Source organism: Hemiscyllium ocellatum, chromosome 9 (assembly GCF_020745735.1).
Source record: "Hemiscyllium ocellatum isolate sHemOce1 chromosome 9, sHemOce1.pat.X.cur, whole genome shotgun sequence".
Lineage (NCBI taxonomy): Eukaryota > Metazoa > Chordata > Chondrichthyes > Orectolobiformes > Hemiscylliidae > Hemiscyllium > Hemiscyllium ocellatum.
Window position 1 is genome coordinate 90623906 of NC_083409.1, and position 22036 is coordinate 90645941.

The window sequence follows — 22036 nt, forward strand, 5'->3', positions numbered from 1 at the left end:
GTATATTCCTTTAAAAATTTTGTAATTTTCTGTGAAATTACCTCTCATTCTTCCTAACTCCAGAGTATGCACATTTAGTTAATTCAATTGCTACTCATTAGACAACCCCACAATCACAGAAATTAGTCTGTTAAAGCTTCCATTCCTTGGCCAAGGGAACCAGAACTGCACATCATATACTAGGTGCAGTGTTATCAGCGTTTTGCACAATTGAAGCAAGAGGTACTCAAATTCTTTTGTGTTTGTCACCTACATTTCCTCCCACACTTTATTCTAGCTTTCAGTGATTTATAAACATCTTCCAATCTCTCACCGTTTAAGTAATAATCTGTAACTGTGATTCTCCTATAAGTGTACAACCTTGCACATGTCCACATTTTACTCCAACTGCTATGCTGTTGCACACTCACTCCGTTTGCCTAAATCCCCGAAATAGCTTCGTTGCATTCACCTCGTAAATCAGATTCACAACACATGTTACATCATCTGCAAACATGGAAACACTTCAGAGGAAGAGATTGCACATTTAACATACAGAAGATACAGAAGGTAGTCAATTAGTGGAATTCTTTACCACAGCGGGCTGTCAAGGCTGGGTTATTAAGCAGATTCAAGACTGGAATAGACAGACTTTTAATCAGTAAGGGAATTGGGAGCTATGGCAAAAAGGCAGGAAAATGGAGCTGAAGGTTATCAGCTCAGCCATAACCTTATTGAGTGGCTGAGAAGTCTTGATGGACTGAATGACCTCCTTCAATCTTGAAGCAATTTAGCTAAAAATGCAAGCTTCAACTGATTGATATTAATTGCGAACAGGTGGAATCCATTGATCATTATGGTACCCAAGTAGTCATAGCCTGACAACCTGAGAACAACCCATTTACTCTTGCTCGGCTTACTGTCTGTTAACCAGTCCTCAATACAAGCTAGTATATTACTCCGAATCCCATACACTTTAATTTTTGTTTACTAATCTCCTTGGTGGGACTTTATCAAAAGGTTTCTGAAACTTCAAATACACCCCATCCACCGATTCCTCTTATCAACTCTGCTACTAATATTCTCAAAAATCTTTGTCGCAAGATTTGTCACACATGATTTCCCCATCATAAATCGATTTTGATTCTGTTCAAACAGAAAATTGTTTCCTAAATATTCAGTAACCACATCCTTTATATTAGATTGTAGTATGTACTGATATCAGGCTGATGTCTACAGTTCTCTAGATTCGCTCTTTCTCCTTTCTGAAACAATGGGGTTACATTTGCAACTTGCATTTGCAATCTTCAGGATTGTTGCAGAGTTAGTAGAAATCTGAAAAATTTACCCCAATGCAAACAATATCTCTGGAGCAATCTCTTTCAGCACGCTAGGGTAGAGGTCATCATATCCCAGAGATTTGTCAAATTTTAGTCCCGTTAATTTCTCCAATACATTTTATTCATTAATACTAATTTCTTTCAGTTCCACACTCTCATTAAACTCTTGGATCTTCATTATGTTTGGGAGAATTCTTATGTCTTCCTCTGTCATTTCTTTATGTCCAAATATAAATTATCTTGTCCTTCTATGCATTGGACTCACATTAGCTTTTGCTAATCTTTCCCTTTTTTTATAGATGTAGAAGCATTTACCATCCAATTCATGTTTCTTGCTATTACACATTCATATACTGTTCTCTTTTGTTACGAATTACTTGATTCTCCTTTGTTGAATTCAAACATTCTCCCAATCTTCAGACTTACAAAAACTTTGCAAATTAGCTAATACTATCTTAACTTCACTTGTTAGCCATAGCTGTGTCACTTGTTCTGTTCTATATTTCTGTCTTAAAGGATTTGTTAAGTGAGTACAATAAAATTTTCTGATTCAGTATGTGAATATACCTACTAGAGAAGGTGCTAAACTTGACCTACTCTTGGGGAATAATGTAGGTCAGGTGACTGAGGTGTCAGTGGGGAATCACTTTGGGGCCAGTGACCATAATTCTATTAGTTTTAAAATTGTGATGGCAAAGGATAGACCAGATCTAAAAGCTGAAGTTCTAAATTGAACAAAGGCTAATTTTGACGGTATTAGGCAAGAGCTTTCAAAAGCTGATTTGGGCCAGATGTTTGCAAGTAAAGGGACGGCTGGAAAATGGGAAGCCTTCAGAAATGAGATAATGAGAGTCTAGAGGCAGTATATTCCTGTTAAGTGAAAGGAAAGGCTGATAAGTGTAGGGAATGCTGGATAACTAATGAAATTGAGGGTTTGGTTAAGAAAAAGAAGGAAGCACATGTCAGGTATATACAGGATAGATCAAGTGAATCCTTAGAAGGAAATTAGGAAGGCAAAAGGGGACTTGAGATAGCTTTGGCAAATATAGTTAAGGAGAATTCAAAGGATTTTCACAAATACGTTAAGGACAAAAACGTAACGTGGGAGAGAATAGGGCCCCTCAAATATCAGCAAGGTAGCCTTTGTGTGGAGCAGCAGGAGATACGAAACAAATATTTTGCATCAGTACTGACTGTGAAAAAGGACATGGAAGATTCAGAATGTAGGGAAATAGATGGTGACTTCTTGAAAAATGTCCATATTACAGAGGAGGGAGTGCTGGATGTCTTGAAATGCATAAAGGTGGATACATCCCCAGGACCCTTGCTGAGATATTTGTATCATCGATAGTCACAGGTGAGTTGCTGGAAGACTGGAGGTTGGCTAACGTGGTGCCACTATTTAAGAAAGGTGGTAAGGACAATCCAGGGAACTATAGACCAATGAGCTTGATGTTGGTGGTGAGCAAGTTGTTGGAGGGAATCCTGAGGCACAGGATTTACATGTATTCGGAAAGGCAAGAACTGATTAGGAATAGTCAACATGGCTTTGTGCATGAGAAATCATGTCTCACAAATTTGATTGAGTTTTTTGAAGAAGTAACAAAGAGGATTGATGAGGGCAGTATGTAATCTATATGGATTTCAGTAAGGCGTTCAACAAGGTTTCCCATGGGAGTCTGATTAGCAAGGTTAGATCCCATAAAATACAGGGAGAACTAGCCATTTAGACACAGAGCTGGCTCAAAGGTAGAAGACAGAGGGTGGTGGTGGAGAGTTGTTTTTCAGATTGAAGGTCTGTGAGCAGTGGAGTGCCACAAGGATCGGTGCTGGGTCCACTACTTTTTGTCATTTATACAGATGATTTAGATGTGAAGATAGGAGGTATAGTTAGTAAGTTTGCAGATGACACCAAAATTGGAGGTGTGGTGAAGAGCGAAGAAGGTTACCTCAGATTGCAACGGAATCTTGATCAGATGGGCCAATGGGCTGAGAAGTGGCAGATGGAGTTTAATTCAGATAAATGCGAGGTGCTTCATTTTGGGAAAGCAAATCTTAGCAGGACTTTTACACTTAATGGTAAGGTCCTTGGGAGTATTGCTGAACAAAGAGACCTTGGAGTGCAGGTTCATAGCTCCTTGAAAGTGGAGTCACAGGTAGATAAGATAGTGAAGAAAGCGTTTGGTATCCTTTCCTTTATTGGTCAGAGTACTGAGTACAGGAGTTGGGAGGTCATGTTGCGGCTGTACGAAACTTTGGTTTGACCACTTTTGGAATATTGTATGCAATTCTGGTCTCCTTCTTATTGTAAGGCTGTTAGAGTCATCAAGTCACAGAATTGTACAGTATGGAAACAGATCCTTCGGTCCAACCCATTCATGCCAACCAGATATCCCAACCCAATCTAGTCCCACCTCCCAGCACCTGGCACATATCCCTCTAAACCCTTCATATTCATATACCCATCCAAATATCTTTTAAATTGTACTAGCCTCCACACTTCCTCTGGCAGCTCATTCCATACACATGCCACCCTCTGCATGAAAAGATTGCCCCTTAGTTCTCTTTTATATCTTTCCCCTCTCACCCTAAACCTCTGCCCTCTAGTTCTGGACTCACCCACACCAGGGAAAAGAACTTGTCTATTTACCCTATCCATGCCCCTCATGATTTTATAGACCTCTATAAGGTCACCCCTCAGCCTTCGATGCTCCAGGGAAAACAGCCCCAGCTTATTCAGCCTCTCCCTACAGCTCAAATCCTTCAACCCTGGCTACATTCTTGTCAATCTTTTCTGAACCCTTTCATGTTTCACAACATCCTTCCGATAGGAAGGAGACCAGAATTGCACTCAATATTCCAAATGTGGCCTAACCAATGTCCTGTATATCGGCAAGATGACATCCCAACTCCTGAACTCAATACGCTGACTAATAAAGAAAAGCATACTAAACGTCTTCTTCACTATCTTTTTCCTTGGGGTGGGGGAGTCCAGATCTAGAGGGCATAGGTTTAGGATGAGAGGAGAAAGATATAAAAGACATCTAAGGAAAAACTTTTACATGCAGAGGGTGGTGAGTGTGTAGAATGAGCTGCCAGAGGAAGCGGTGGAGGCCGGTACAATTGCAACAGTTAAAAGGCATCTGGATGGGTATGTGAATGGGAAGGGTTTGGAGGGATGTGGACTGGGTGCTGGCAAGTGGGAATTGATTGGGTTGCAATACCTGGTCGGCATGGACGGATTGGACCAAAGGGTCTGTTTCCATATTGTACATCTCTATGACTGTATGATTTTATGAATGTATGCTTTTTTAAAACCAAAACAAGACTTCTTTAATTGCCATTGCATAACTATCTTGAAGCCTATTAGATGAATGTTTCTAGTCCACTATGACATGCTTCCACCACATACCATTATAATTTTCTCTGCTTTAATTTAAACACTGGTTTTAAATTGAACTATATTTTTTCAAGGAAAATTCTACCACACTGTGGCCACCGTTCCTTACAGATTATTGTCTAAATTTTTTTTTAATCAGACCTTTCTGTGGAGATGTGATAATATAATGGTAATGTCCCTGGACTCGTAGCCAGAAGTGTAGACTAATGTTCTCTAGGTTCAAATCGCATCTTGGCAGATAGAGACACTTTAATTCAATTTTTAAAGAAGCTAGTCCTATGTTTGTGAAAACCCATCTAATAGAACATAGAACATAGAAAAATACAGCTAAGTACAGGCCCTTCGGTCCTCGATGTTGCGCTGATCCAAGCCCACCTAATCTACACTAGCCCACTATCCTCCATATGTCTATCCAATGCCCGTTTAAATGCCCATAAAGAGGGAGAGTCCACCACTGCTACTGGCAGGGCATTCCATGAACTCACGACTCGCTGAGTAAAGAGTAATGGTCCACTAATGCCCATTAAGAAAAGAAATCTGCTATCCTTACTGGGTCTGACTTAAAATGGGACCAACAGCAATGCCCTCTAGGTGATTAGGCATGGGCATGAACGCTGACGGAGTCAGCGATGCTCACATCCCATGAATTAATACAAAAGTTGCATAATACTAGATCTTAAGTAGCTGTGTCCCAGGTGATTCTTTCAACTATTATTCCAGAAAACTATTTCCAATGTATTCCAGGAATGTTTCCTCCAATGCATTAGTGTTCATTAGATTCACTCAGCGTATATGTAAATTGAAGTCAGCCATGATTGTTGCACTCCACTTGCTCTTTGCATCTCTAATTTCCTGATTTATAACGTGCCTTACAGTACACTACTGTCTGGTTGCCTATAAACCACTTCTACCAAGGCTGCTTTCTGTTTCATCTGTACAGAGAAAGCAGAGTTAACATTTCCAGTGACCCTTCTTCAGAATACCCTCATCAGAATATTGGTCCTAGTATTGGAGTCATAGAGTCATAGGTATGTACAGTACAGAAACAGACCCTTCAGTCCAACCCATCCATGCTGACTAGATATCCTAACCTAATCTAGTCCCATTTGCCAGCACTTGGCCCATATCCCTCCAGAGAAAACAACCCCATCTTATTCAGCCTCTCCCTATAGCTCAAATCCTCCAACTGTGGCAACATCTTTATAAATCTTTTCTGAACCCTTTCAAGTTTCACAATATCCTTCCAATAGGAGCGAGACCAGAATTGCACGCAATATTCCAAAAGTTGCCTAGCTAATGTCCTGTGCATCTGCAACATGACCTCTCATTTCCTATACTCAATGCTCTGACCAATAAAGGAAAGCATCCCAAATGCCTTCTTCACTATCCTATCAACCTATTACTCCTCTTTCAAAGGACTGCACTCCAAGGTCTCTTTGTTCCTGCTAAGATCTAACCTCTCCTCCTTGTACTGGTTCCACCTGCTACAGAACTAGTTCCAATGTCTACATGTTCATTCACTCAATTCCTCTGTGTTTATACTCATTAGGATATTGGACTGCATGCAGTCCTGAACTTACTGCCTTCGAAGACCTGCTTTCAAGTCTCTTACCGTGTTTCCTAAATTCTACTTTCAGGGACTTATTCCCCTCCGTATATTGTTGGTGCCCATGTGAACCATGATCTCTGGGGCCCTGACAGATATCTTTCTTAAATACAGATGAGGTGCCGAAGGACTGGAGGGTTGCTCATGTTGTCCCCCTTACAAGAAGGGTAGTAGGGATATTCTGGGTAACTACAGGCCAGTGAGCCTGACATCAGTAGTGGGAAAGTTGCTGGAGAAGGTACTGAGGGATAGGATCTATTTATATTTAAGAAAAGAATGGGCTTATCAGTGATAGGCAACATGGTTGTGTGCCTTGCTAACAATAGAGTTCTTCAGAGGAAGTGACCCAAGTTGATAGATGAAGGAAGGGCTGTTGATGTCATAAACATGGACTTTAGCAAGGCGTTTGATAAGGTTCCCCATGGAAGACTAATGGAGAAAGTGAAGTCACATGGTGTGCAGGGTATTCTAGTTAGGTGGATAAAGAACTGGTTGAGCAACAGGAGACAGAGTGTAGTAGTTGAAGGGAGTTTCTCGAAATGGAGAAAGGTGACCAGTGGTGTTCCACAGGGGTCAGTGTTGGGGCCACTGTTGTTTATAATATACATTAATGATCTGGAAAACAGCACTGTTAGTATGATCAACAAGTTTGCAGATGACACGAAGATTGGTGGAGTAGCAGAAAGCATAAGGGACTGTCAGAGAATACAGGAGGATATAGATAGACTGGAGAGTCGGGTGGAAAAGTGGCAGATGGTTTTCAATCCAGACAAATGTGAGGTGATACATTTAGGCAAGACTATTTCTAGAGCAAGTTGTACAATGAATGGAGGAGCCTTGGGAAAAGTTGATGGGCAGATAGATCTGGGAGTTCAGGTCCATTGTACCCTGAAGTTTGCTGCACAGGTGGATAGAGTGGTCAAGAAGGCATATAGTATGCTTGCCTTCATAGGATGGGATATTGAGTATAAGAGCTGGCAAGTCATATTAAAATTGTACAAGACATTGGTTCGGCTGCATTTACAATACTGTATACAGTTCTGGTTGCCACATTACCAAAAGGATGTGGACACTTTGGAGAGGGTGCAGAGAAGGTTTACGAGGATGTTGCCTGGTATGGAAGGTGCTAGCTATGAAGGCAGGTTGAGTAGGTTAGGTTTATTTTCATTAGAAAAAAGGAGATTGAGGAGGGACCTGATTAAGGTTTACAAAATCATGAAGGGCATAGACAAGGTGGATAGAGACAAGCTTTTTCCCAGGGTGAAGGATTCAAAAATGAGAGGTCACTCTTTCTAGGTGAGAGGTAGAAAGTTTAATGGGGATACACGCGGCAAGTACTTCACACTGAGGGTGGTGGGCGTTTGGAATGCGTTACCAGCAGAGGTGGTAGAGGCAGGCACGGTATATTCACTTAAGATGCATCTGGACAGATGCATGAGTAGGTGGGGAGCAGAAGGATACAGACGCTTAGGAATTGGGCAATAGGTTTAGACAGTTGATTTGTATCAGCTCGGGCTTGGAGGGCTGCAAGGCCTGTTCCTGGGCTGTAAATTTTCTTTGTTCTCTGACGCTTTAACGTACCCAAACAAAATCTCTTGCAGCAACTCTGCGACGTCCTTGACCATAAGACCATAAGACTTAGGAGTGGAAGTAAGGCCATTCAGCCCATCAAGTCCATTCCGCCATTCAATCATGGCTGATGGGCATTTCAACGCCATTTACCCGCACTCTCCATGTAGCCCTTGATTCTTTGCGAAATCAAGAATTTAACAATCTCTGCCGTGAAGATATTTAACATCCCAGCCTCTACTGTGCTCCATGACAATGAATTCCACAGGCCCACCACTCTCTGGCTGAAGAAATGTCTCCTCATTTCCATTCTAAATTGACCCCCTCTAGTTCTAAGGCTGTGCCCACGGGTCCTAGTATTCCCGCCTAAACAGAAACAAATTCCCAGTGTCCACCCTTTCGAAGCCATGCGTTGTTTTGTAAGTTTCTATTAGATCTCCCCTCAACTTTCTAAATTCTAATGAATACAATCCCAGGACCCTCAGCCATTGTATGTTAGGCCTACCATTCCAGGGATTATCCGTGTGAATCTCCACTGGACAGGCTCCAGTGCCAGTATGTCCTTCTTGCAATGTGGAGCCCAGAATTGAATACAGTATTGTAAATGGGACCTAACTGGAGCTTTATAAAGTCTCAGTAAATCATCGCTGCTTTTATATTCCAACCCACTTGAGAGAAATGACAACATTACATTTGCTTTCTTAACCACAGCCTCAATCTGCAAGTCAACCTTTAGAAAATCCTGGACTAGCACTCCCGATTCCTTTGTACTTTGACTTTATAAATTTTCTCACCGTTTAGAAAATAGTCTATGCCAGTATTCTTTCTCCCAAAGTGCAAGACTTCACATTTGCTCACGTTCAATTTCAACAGCCATTTCCTGGACCACTCTCCTAAACTGTCTAAATCTTTTTGCAGCCTCACCACCTCCTCAGTACTACTTGCCTATCCACCTAACCTTGTACCATTGGCGAACTTCGCCAGAATGCCCTCAGTCCCTTCATCCAGATCAATAATATATAAAGTGAGTAGCTGCGGCCCCAACACTGAACCGTGCAGGACACCACTTGTCACCAGCTGCCATTCCGAAAACTAACTCTTTGCCTTCTGTCAGACAGCCAATCCTCAATCCATGCAAGTAGCTCACCTCGAACACCGTGGGCCCTCACCTTACTCAGTAGCCTCCCGTGAGGCACCTTATCAAACGTCTTTTGGAAATCTAGGGAGATAACATCCACTGGGTTTCCCTGGTCTAACCTACTTGTTATCTCTTCAAAGAATTCTAACAGGTTTGTCAGGCATGACCTCTCCTTACTAAATCCATGCTGAATTATTCTAATCCAACTCTGCCTTTCCAAAAATTTAGAAATCTCATCCTTAATGATAAATTCTCAAATTTTATTACAACCGAGGTTAAGCCAATCGGCCCATAACTTTCCATTGACCTTTGAACCAGTATGGCAACTTGCCATTTGGATTATTATCTCTGGCCACAGAAATGCCAGTTTAGATTTGATTAGATTACCTACTGTGTGGAAACAGGCCCTTCGGCCCAACCAGTCCACACCAACCCTCTGGACAGTAACCCACCCAGACTAATTTCCCTCTGACTATTGCATGTAACGCTGTGGGCAATTTAGCATGGCCAATTCACCTGACCTGCACATCTTTGGACTGTGGGAGGAAACCGGAGCACCTGGAGGAAACCCACGTAGACATGGGGAGAATGTGCAAACTCCACACAGACAGTCGCCTGAGGCGGGAATCAAACCTGGAATCTAGTGTTGTGAGGCAGCAGTGCTAACCACTGAGCCACCGTGCCACCCTATTCCCCAATCAAATCACCTACAACTATTGCCCTTTTTTAAGTTCTTTTCCCCACATCTGTGAAGCCAATCCATTTGTGTTGCATCCACATAGCACAAGATATGCTTTCCACACAGCTGAACTGTCCTACCATGGCTTGCATCTATTTCAGATATTTACTTTAAACAGAAGATGACAAAGCACAAAGTAAAATAAATTATCAGTCTATTCTCTGACTACCTGTCTAAGTCCTTCTCTTGGCTGCTTCTCTAGATGATGCTGAATGCCTGTTGTGAGGTCCTCCTCATGTCCACATGCCTACCTGTTGCTGGCTGAAAATAACTGGGCTGAATTTTGCCATGTTCCTCTGTCATGACAGAAAGCAGTATTGACCCTGCTTTGGATGTAGGTGACACATTGTCAGCAGCTAGTTAATGGGGCACCGTTGTTGAATTTGGTTCTGATAGAATTATCACTTGTTGAGTGCAATAAACACCAGACACCGATGATATCATGGGGACTTGGGCAAAGTAAAGAGGGATCTGTAGAAGACAGACTTGTGGTTTTTGAGATTCTCCCAGTCGCTATACTAATATGGGTTACCACAAAGCCATAGGACTATAAGAAATGGAACAGGAGTAGGTGGTTCAGCTTCTCAAGCCTGCTCCACCATTCAATAAGACCATGACATTTCTTAGATCTACTTTCTTGCATTTGCCCTTTAAACCTTGAATCCTCTGCTGATCAAGAATCTATCTCAGCCTTAAATATACACAAGGAATGCAATTATACACATTTATGTAATTTGTGAAGGGGGTTGCAGTAATGCATTAAATTTAACATTTTTTTACTCAGCATTCTCTCCCAGTGATTCCTGAAGAAGGGCTAATGCCTGAAACGTTGATTCTCCTGTTCCTTTGATGCTGCCTGACCTGCTGCGCTTTTCCAGCAACACAGTTTCAAGCTCTGATCTCCAGCATCTGCAGCCCTCACTTTCTCCTATTCTCTCCCAGTTAGACTAGACTTATGGCTATTCTAATCCACATTTTGGGTTTGAAGGTACCCACACACAACTGGCATCAAGGCCGTTGGAGTTGCTGGCTCAATTAGATGACTGGTCGCTCAGTGGGCTTGGCCATTGATCAAACTGCACTGAACAGAGTTAGTGTCTCAATGATAGGGTGCCCTCAAGGTAAATTAAGAGTGTCTGGCAATCAGGCCTCCGTGATCAGGGGTGACGATGGTGAAGTATTGAAGGCACTGTCGCTGCAAGACTGTCTGCTTTATGGACTATGGAGTGTCTATAAAGGAAAGACCTCCTACATTGATCCCAGTGGAAGGCCACCCAAGTTTTCCTGGGCAATATTCCCTGGAAAGATGTGCTCAGAGGCAGAAGTGCAGCTTGATTAGACACTTAAGTATTTTAATTGGCCGCCTGGAAAACTGAGTCTGAACTACTAATTTTCCCACAGCTGGTATTCTGGCAAAGTGACAGGAAGATTTTGGGGCCCCTTGCCCCATCATTTTGCCAATCATCCCTCCTCACAGCCAATGACCTGGGAAACTGTTGCCTTGCCCTCTGATTGTGAGCATTTATGAATAAAAACAAAGGCTGAGCCTCAAATGTAGAAAAATGTCACAGAAGCATAGATTGAAAACAAAAATGAGCTACTGAATCATAGAAGGAGATGTTGAGGGAAAGGCTGGATTAGGTCTGATATTGGACATGAGGATTATGGTGCAGAATACTCAGTAACTGATCCCAGAGAGACAGTCAACAAGCAAGCTATGCACTGTTTAGTTAACTTCATCATTTGTTTGTTTTTTGTTTTTCATTCATGGGATGAGGGCATCACTGGGTAGGCTAGCATTTATTGCCCATCTAGTGGGAAATTAAGAGTCAACCACATTGCTTTGGGTCTGGAGTCTCAGGTAGGTCAGACCAGGTAAGAATGTCAGTTTCTTTCCCTAAAGGACATTAGTGAACAAGATGGGTTTTTCCTGACAATTAACAATGGATTCATGTTTGCCATTAGCCTCTTAATTCCAGATATTTTTAAATTGTATTCAAATTCCACCATCTGCCATGGTGGGATTTGAACCATCACATCCCTGCACTCTGCAGAGTATTAATAAGCTTGAAAGAGGTTGGCGGTGGAGGGAGGATTCTACCCTGAGCTGAACAAGAAGACCCACATCTGGTCCTTGCAGCATCTCTGGGAGCAGTGACCACTGCTGGGACTGCATTAAGACTTCTTGAACTAGTGACTCATGAAAAAAGGTGAGGTAAGTGGGCATTTCAGCAGTATATGAAATTCATGGATAGGTAGAGGCAGGTGAGATAGAGGTGGAAGTAGGTGACCTTTTTTTCTGCACCAGCCAGCTTCATTCCTCCTTATACCTGGACTCAAGGGCTTGCCTTATGAGGGTAAGTTGAATAAGCTTGGACTTTTCTCTCTGGAGAGAAGCAGGAAGAGAGGTGACCTGATCAAGGTAGACAAGATAATGGGAGGAATAGATAGAGTCAATAGCCAGAGACTTTTATCCAGGGCAGGATTGACTGGTACGAGGGTTCATTGTTTCAAGGTATTAGGAGTAAGGTATAGAGGAGACATCAGAGGTAGGTACTTTACGCAATGAGTTGTGAATGCATGGAATGTAGTGCCAGTGGTGGGGGTAGAGGCAGAGTCATTAGGGACATTTAAGCGATTGCTGGACATGCACACGGATAGCAGTGAATTGAGCGGTGCATAGATTGTTATTTTATTTTACATTAGGATTAACCCACGGCACAACATCATAGGCCAAAGGGCCTGTTCTGTGCTGTACTATAGGTTCTATATGTTCTATATATACTCCATCTGACTAACGGAGGGGACTTGGATCAAAAGCTTAGCTAGAGAAGCAATCCACCTGAGCTGGCATGAGACAATAACTGGAGAGGGAATGGAGTTCATAGCAAAAGTGCATGGTTTCTTTTCAGCACCAATAATCAATATCTTTAATTTCCTTAGAGGGAATGACAGCTCATCTAAGATTGATGTGTCTAGCAGAAATCCAATTTGAACTCAAGAGGAAGTTGGGCACAAATTTAGAAGACAGAAACTGGTTCAAGTACTTTAGGGAGGAAAGCAAGATTAGAGTTGGAACAGCAATTTTTAAAATCGGTACAGAGGGTGGTTCTTTTGGGAAGGGAGTGATGATGACCCATATGAAATACAATGAATGTAAGGACATAGAATAAGGAAAGTAAAAAGTGAGGTCTGCACATGCTGGAGGTCAGAGCTGAAAATGTGTTGCTGGTTAAAGCGCAGCAGGTCAGGCAGCATCCAAGGAACAGGAATGCTGCCTGACCTGCTGCGCTTTAACCAGCAACACATTTTCAGCATAGAATAAGGAAATGCAATTGCAGATAAATATGATGTAGTGGTTAGACATAAATTTGTCTGTGATTAAAAGTCATGATGTTAGAGAATTGAATGTTGTCACTGTTAGTGTGAGTAAGAGGAAGTGAATGTAGGGAGATGTTAGCGTGGAAATGTGGACATTAGTAAAGGGATTCAGAAGAGAGTGGGCAAGAATGGAAGTCAAGGCAACTTAGGTTTTAAAGTCAACATTAAGAAGATCCACTGCCATTTTCTAATTGGCACAAAGAGCATCAATTACTTTTGATTTGTGCCTACTGGCAAGTATCCATCAGTTTCACAACTGTTATCTCATTAGGCAGGGATTCAAAAGACACCCACACTGGCAAAAGCAACCACTATATTGTATTTGGGTTAACCCTGCATTGATCCCAAATATGTGTTGTGGGTTTAAGCACAGGTGGAGCAAGAGCAAGGATTTTCAGAGGCACTGTAAAGTTAATTTATAAAACATGATGAAAGCAACGAACAGAACATAACTTGAGTATTGTTGACTTAATGAGTAGATGGTAAATTGTTACATGAAGTGGCTTCCAATCACATGATTGTATAATTCTCTGAAAAAAGTTGAAACATTATCTAACTTTTTTAGGGCACCAGATGGTTTATTTCTGGCCTTTCTAATTGACTCTGTTCTCAATTCTGCCATGCAGGTAATTTTTCTATAATGCGATGGCTGCATTCTTGTGCAACCCCGCATTAATAGAAAATTCATGCTTTCGAAAAATGCTTAAAGTGTTGGTGATGTACAGCCAATACATGTTTTATAAGTTCACACTTTAGGAACAGTGTCTCCAGTTCATCAATCACATTATAGCGAATTTGTGTTTAAACAAAATGCAAGATGTAGCACAACGACCTGTACTTGAAAATTTGAATTTCATTTGTGGAAATACCATAGTATAAAATGGGGTTTTTATATATTTCTCAGGCCTCAGCAATCTGCACTGGGAGGAATCTTACAAAGGTGCCAGAAGATCTTCCCACCAATTTAACTAGTTTGGATTTATCGGACAACTCAGTGGATGCAACGGATCGAGAAAACAATAGGAGATTGCAGGCATTCAGAAATCTGGTCTTCCTCAATCTCTCAAATAATCACATGCCAACTTTGACCCCTGAGACCTTTATGAATCTGAAGAAGCTGAAGGTAATGGATCTGAGTCACTGCAAGATTGATTTGGTCCACCCCAAGGCTTTCAATGGTCTTTTAAGTTTAAAGATCCTGATGCTGAACAATAACAGAATAAAGGATTTGGCAACTCAGTTCCTCAGTGATGGGCAGGACTTGTCAATGTTGAACCTGGCCAATAACAAGCTGACCACAGTCACCAACCAGTTGTTGGAGAAACTTGAAAGAATACGTGAAGTTCGACTACAAGGAAATTCTTGGGTCTGTGACTGCAATCTGTACCCACTACAGAAATGGTTGATGCCACGGTTGGGTAAGTAATTAATTGATTATCAAGTTAAGGTCAATTTCAGAGAAGGTTGGGGGATCTGCGAAAACACTGGACTGTCTGTCTAATCCTCATCAATGTGGGTATCTCTGGCATAGAACAGAGAAGGTAATTTCAGCTGAACCTGTCTATTGAAAAACTAATAGGCACAGTCAGTTATCCCTGTTACAGCCCACTTCAATAAAGAAATATCAGACACCTGTAACATATACAGCCTGTCCATCCACATGGGTTTATTGTGTGGTGCTTTTTGTTACAAATATTCATCGAATATCCTAAACATAGTGCAAAACATGCGTTCAGTTTTGATATTATCTATCACACATGGCTGTCGTTATCAGAATAAACATCAGCTGGGATCTCGATAAGATCAGGCCCTCAGCTACACATATTTCATAGTCCAGAACTGACAGTCCAACCTATTACACAGCAAAGCAAATCATTCACTAATTAATAATAGGGATCAACCAGTAGTGTTCCCCTACATCTCTATTACTCTATGACTCTAAGACCATAAGATATAGGTGCAGAAATTAGGCCATTCAGCCCATTGGGTCTGCTCCGCCATTCAATCATGGCTGATAGGTTTTTCAACCCCATTCTCCTGCTTTCTCGTTGTAACCCTTGATCCCCTTGATACTCAAGAACCTATCTATCTCAATCCTAAATATAATCAATGAACTGGCCTTGACAGCCTTCTGTGACAATGAATTCCACAGTTTCACCACTCTCCAGCTGAAGAAGTCTCTACTTATATCTGTTCTAAAAAGTCTTCTCTTTACTCCAAGGCTGTGCCCTCAGGTCCTGGTCTCTCTTAACAATGGAAGCATCCACGCTGTCCACGCCATTTAGTATTCTGTAAGATTCAATTTGATACCCTTTCATCCTTCTAAACTCCATTGAGTATAGATCTAGAGTTTTCAAATGTTCCTCATACCTTAAGCTTTTCTTCCTGGCATCATTTTCGTGAACCTCCTCTGAACACACCCAGGGTTAATACATCTTTCCTGAGATACGGGGTTCAGACGTGCATACAGTATTCTGAATGTGGTCTGCCCAGAGCCTTACAGAGGCTCAGAAGTACATCCCTGCTTTTATATTCAAGTCCTCTCAAAATAAATGCCATCATTGCATTTGCCTTCCTAACTACTGACTCAACTTGCAAGTTTACCTTGAGAGAATCCTGAACTAGAACTCCCAAGTCTCTTTGCACTTCAGACTTCTGAATTTTCTCCCCAGTTTGAAAATAGCCCATGCCTCTATTCTTCCTACCAAAGTGCATGACCTCATACTTTCCCACACTGTACTCCATCTGCCATTTCTTTGCTCACTCTCCTAACCTGTCCAAATCCTTCTTCAACCTCCCCACCTCCTCAGTGCTATCTGTCCCTCTACCTATCTTTGTATTGTCTGTAAACTTCACCAGAATGCACTCAGTTCCTTTATTTCAATTGTTAATGTATAAAGTGAAATATTGTAGTCCCAACACTGAGCCTTGCAGAACACCACTTGTCACTGACTGCCATCCTGAAAAGGACCCTTTTATCCCCCCTCTCTGCTTTCTGCCAGACATCCAAGCTTCTATCCATGTTTGCACCTTGCTCCTGACACCATGGGCCCTTATCTTACTCAGTAGCCTTCTTTGTAGCACCTTGTCAAAGGCCTTCTTGAAGTCCAGGTAAATAACAACCATTGGCTCTCCTTGGTCTAACCTGTTCATTACTTCCAAAAAGAATTCTAGCAGATTTGTCTAGCATGACCTACCCTTGATGAAACCATGCTGACTTTACCCTATTTTAGCATATACTTCCAAGTATTCAGAAATCTCATCCTTCTCAATGGATTCCAGCATCTTACCCACAACCGAGGTTAGGCTAATCGGTCTGTAATTTTCCAATTTGCTGTATTCTCTTTTTAAATGGGGGTATCATGTTAGTGATTTTCCAGTCAACTGAGATCCTCCCTGATTCTAGTAACTCCTGAAAGATCACTAATGTCTCCACTATCTCTTCAGCTATCTCCCTTAGACATCTGGAATGTAGTCCATCCGGTCCAGGTGATTTATCCACCTTCAGACTATTCAGTTTTTCTAGCACCTTCTCCTTGGTGATGGCCTCCATACTCAGCTCTGCCCCCTCACTCTCTTGAATGTTTGGGATGTTACTTGTGTCTTCCACCAAGAAGACTGATGCAAAATAATTATCCAGTTCCTCAGCCATTTCATTGGTCCCCACTGCTATCTCTTCAGCATAATTTTCCAGTGACCCAATTTCCATTTTTGCCTCTCTTTTACCCTTTTAATATCTAAAGAAACTCTTACAATCTTCCTTTATTACTGGTTAGCTTACCCTCATATTTAATCTTCTCCCTCCTTATTTCTTTTTTTTGTTGCCCTCTGTTGATTTTTGTAAGCTTCCCAATCCTCTGGTTTCCCACTGTCCTTCGCCACATTACGTGTCTTTTTCTTTTGCCTTTATGCTATCCCTGATTTCCTTAGTCAACTATGGTTGCCTCATCCTCCCTGTACCATGCTTTTTTTTCCTTGAAATGAATCTCTGCTGTGTCTCCTGAAATACTCCTGCCACTGTCTTTCCTGCTCCTCTTCCAATCAATTAGATTAGATTAAATTACTTACAGTGTGGAAGCAAGTCCACACCGACCCGCCAAAGCGCAACCCACCCAGACCCCTACATTTACCCCTTACCTAACACTCTGGGCAATTTAGCATGGCCAATTCACCTGACCCGCACATCTTTGGACTGTGGGAGGAAACCGGAGCACCCAGAGGAAACTCACGCAGACACAGGGAGAATGTGCAAACTCCACACAGCCAGTCGCCTGAGGCAGGAATTGAAGCCGGGTCTCTGGCACTGTGAGGCAGCAGTGCTAACCACTGTGCCACCATGCCACCCACAAATTCTACCCAGCTTCTCCCTCATGTCTCTGTAGTTGCCTTTATTCAGCTGTAATACTATGACCTGTGATTCTATCTGCTCCCTCTCAAATTGCAGAGTAAATTCAATCATAATATGCTCACTGCCTCCTAAGGGTTCCTTCACCTTAAGCTTTCTGATTAAGCCTGTCTCACTGCACAACACTGAATGCAATATCTCCTGTTCCCTAGTGGGGTCCACCACAAACTGCCCCAAAAAGCCATCTTAAAGACATTCCACAAATCCCTTTTCTTGCAATCCACTACCAACCTGATATCCCAGTCCACTGCATATTGAAATTCCACATGATCACCGTTACTTTGTCTTTCCTACAAATCTTTTCTATCTCCTGGTGTAATTTGCATCCCAGCTCCTGACTCCAACTATTTTTTTTAACCTTTGCGGTTCCTCAATTCTACCCACATGGATTCTCCACCATCTGAACCTACTTGGTTTCTTACTATTGATTTAATTTCATTTCTTACTAATAAGAAAACTCCACTCCCCCTGCCCACCTGCCTGTCTTTTTGATTGGATGAAACTCCTTGAATATTCAGCTCCCAATCCTGATCCCCTTGCAGCCACATCTCCATGATACCCACATCATAACTGCCGATTTTGATCTGCACCAGATCATATGCCTTATTCCTTGTTCTGCGTGTATTCAGATATAATACCTTCAGTCCTATGTTACCCAACCCTCTTCTCATTGTCATTTGTTTATCCAGTGTGCTTGAAATTTGTTTGCTAACCCTTTCCAAACAGTCTGTCCTATTGGAGTCTGTGCTGGAGATTTTTATAACCTCTCCTGAGTTATGCACTCTTACCTTCTCTTTTAATTCAAGTTTTTTAATTTCCCCTAGAATTGAACCCTCATTGCCCCCTTCCCTATTTAGTTTAAAGCCCTCTTTACAGCCCTAGTTATGCAATTCACTAGGAATCTAGTCCCAGCACCGTTCAGACGAAGACCATCCCATTGGAACAGGTTTTTTCCTTCCCCAGTGCTGGTGCCAATGTCCCATGAATTCAAACCCATTTCTTCCACACCAGTCTTTGATCTTTACCTGCTTAATCTTATTGACCCTGTGCAAATTAGCTTGTGGCTCATGTAGTAACCCAGAGTTTATTACTTTTTTGGTTCTGCCTTTTAATTTAGCTCTTAGCTGTTCATACTTCCATAGCAGAGCCTCTGCCCTGATTTTATCTATATTGTTGGTACTTTCGTGGACCACGATCACTGGATATTTACCCTTCAACTCCAAGTTCCTCTGCAGCCCATATGAGATATCCCGAACCTGAGCACTAAGTAGGTAACACAACCTTCAGGACTCTAGGTCCTGGTCATGGAGAGCAGTGCCAATGCCTCTAACTATACTATTTCCAAATACAACATTTCTCTTCTCTCTCTCCACTTGAATGGTCCCCTGCACTACAGTGCTGCAGTCAGTCGGCTCATCCTCCCTGTAATCCCCATTCTTTGAGTAAGTGGTTGAGAGTTTAAGAAGTACTCCATAAACTTGAGGACAGTAAATAGACTGAGACTTCACGGTTGAGAGTGTGGTGCTGGAAAAGCACAGCATGTCAAGCAGCATTCGTGGATCAGGAAAATCAACGTTTCAGGCCAGAGCCCTTCATCAGGAATGAGGCTGGGGGCCTCGGGGGTGGAGAGATAAATGGGAGGAGGGTGGGGCTGGGGAGAAGATAACTGAGAGGTGGATGGAGGTGAGGGTAAAGGTGATAAGTCAGAGAGGAGGATGGAGCGGATAGGTAGGAAGGAAGATTGGCAGGTGGGACAGGTTATGAGGACAGTGCTGAACTGGAAGGTTGAAATTCGGGTAAGGTGGGGGAGGAGAAATGAGGAAACTGGTGAAGTCCACATTGACACCCTGTGGTTGAAGGGTCCCGAGGTAGAAGGTGAGGCATTCTTCCTCCAGGCGTCAGGTGGTGAGGAAGTGGAGGTGGAGGAGGCCCAGGACCTGCATGTACATGGCAGAGTTGGGGGGGAGTTGAAATGTTTGGCCACAGGGTGGTGGGGTTGATTGGTGCGGATGTCCCACAGATGTTCTCTAAAGCACTCAGTGAGAAGGTGTCCAGTCTCCCCAACGTAGAGGAGACTGCATTGAGAGCAACGGATACAATAAATGACATTGGTGGATGTGCAGGTGAAACTTTGATGGATGCGGATGGCTCCTTTGGGGCTTTGGACGAAGATAAGGGGGGAGGTGTGGGCGCAGGTTTTGCAATTCCTGTGGTGGCAGGAGAAGGTGCCAGGATGGGAGGGTAGCATTTTAGGGGGCGTGGACCTGATCAGGTAGTTGTGGAGGGAACAGTCTTTGCAGAAAGCAGATAGGCATTGGGGAGGGAAATATGTCCCTGGTAGTGGGGCCCATTTGGAGGTGGTGGAAATGTCGGCGGATGATGCGGTTTAAGCGAAGGTTGGTGAGGTGGACCGGGGAGGGGGAGGGATGGTCTGTCCTTGTCACGGTTGGAGGGGTAGGGTTTGAGGGCGGAGGTGCGAGATGTGGATGAGATGCATTGAGGGCATCTTCAACCATGTGGGATGGGAAATTAGTCTTTACAGGAGGCTGTCTGGTGTGTTTTGTGGTGGAACTGGTCCTCCTGGGAGCAGATGTGGCAGAGGCGGAGGAATTGGGAATACGGGATAGCAAATTTTCCAGCAAGTAGGGTGGGAAGAGATGTAATCCAGGTAGCTGTGTGAGTCAGTAGGTTTGTAAAAAATGTCAGTGTTGAGTCAGTCCTCATGGATGGAGATGGAGACCTCTAGGAAGGGGAGGGAGGTGTCAGAGATGGGCCAGGTGAATTTAAGGTTGGGTTAGAATGTGTTGGTGAAGTTGATGAACTGTTCGACCTCCTGTGGGAGCACAAGATGGCGCTGATGCAGTCATCAATGTAGCAGAGGAAGATGTGGGGAGTGGTGTAACTCCGGAAGACGGACTGTTCTATGTAGCTGGTAAAAACAATGACTGCAGATGCTGGAAACCAGATTCTGGATTAGTGGTGCTGGAAGAGCACAGCAGTAAAGGCAGCATCCAAAGTGCAGCAAAATCGACGTTTCGGGCAAAAGTCCTTCATGGGCTTATGCCCAAAACGTGGATTTTGCTGTTCCTTGGATGCTGCCTGAACTGCTGTGCTCTTCCAGCACCACTAATTCAGAAAGAGACAGGCATAGCTGGGGCCCACGTGAGTGCCCATGGCTACCCCTTTTGTCTGGAGGAAGTGGGAGGGTTGGAAGGAGAAATTGTTAAAGGGCCCAAATGAGGAGTGCTGCATTGTCCAGTGAACCATCTGTCAAATAAGTTCAACTGGGGGCCAGTCATCCCCCTCAAATGAATGTAAAAAATCCTGCAACACGTATTTGCAGAACAGGAAACGTCCCCCTTGTGCTTTGTCTATATTTATTTATCCCTCAATCAACAAAGCCAGGCAATCCCTCAACAATGCAATAGATCCAAGCTATGCTCTCTGACAACAAACAGTCATAGAATGTGGTGTACAATTAAACATCTAAATGGATTAAGAAGTTCAAAACATTCCCATGCTCATTGAAAAGGGAGCCCAGTGCATCAATGAAAATGACAAGGCTTAAACATTTGCAACCCGCTGCCAAAAGCACTAAGTGGATGATCCCTCGCCCCTTGATTTTGATGCCAATCTTCAGTCAACTTAATTCGCTCCAAGTGATATATGAAGAGTTAATCAAAAGCACTGGATACACCATAGGTTTTGGATCCTGTCAATAAACTGAGTGTAACACTGAAGACTTGTGATCTAAACCCAGCCACAGTCCCAACCAAACTGTTCCCCTGTAGATATAATCTGGCATTGACCCAATAATGTGCACATTTGCCCAGTTACATCCTGTCTTCAAAAAGTAGGATAAATCCAATGTTTCCAATTACTTCCCCATCAGTCTAATCTCAAACATGGGCAAAATAATGGAAGATGTCTTCAATAGTTCTATCAAATGACATTTATTCTTCAATAACCTGCTCACTAATGCTCAGTTTGGGTTCAACCAGGATCATTCAGCTCTTGACTTCATTACTGTCTTGTTTGAGACACAATTAAAGGAGCTGAATTTAAGAAGTGAGTTGTGAGTGACTGCCCTTGATATTGAGACAGCATTTGATTGAGTGTGGTGTCAAGGAGCCCTAGTAACTTTGAAGTGAATGGAAACAGGACAGAGATGGTTGTGGTTGTTGGAAGTCAATCACCACAGCCTCAGGGTCTGACTAATATTTAGGCTTGCACTGATAAGTGACAAGTAACATCCATGCTACAAAACTGTCAAGCAATGACCAGCTCCGTCAAGATAGAATCTAACCATCTTCCCTTGACATTCAATGGTATTATCATTACTGAAACCCTCGTGAACAACAAACTGTAGATGAATATTGACTACAAAATAATCACGTGGTTTCAAGAGAAATCAGAATTCTGAATCAGATAACTCGTAATTCTCTAAAACCTGTCCTCCATCTGCAAGACATAAATTAA

The 22036-nt window shown here is 42.7% G+C and overlaps 1 protein-coding gene across 1 annotated transcript in view; it reads left to right on the top strand.

Moving 5' to 3' along the window:
- Positions 1-22036, top strand: part of LOC132818814 (SLIT and NTRK-like protein 1) — a 53899-nt gene that overhangs the window by 14339 nt on the left and 17524 nt on the right. Inside the window, exon 3 of the mRNA XM_060829915.1 lies at positions 14057-14570. Coding sequence (XP_060685898.1) covers positions 14057-14570 — 514 coding nt within the window. The remainder of the gene's footprint in view (positions 1-14056; positions 14571-22036) is intronic.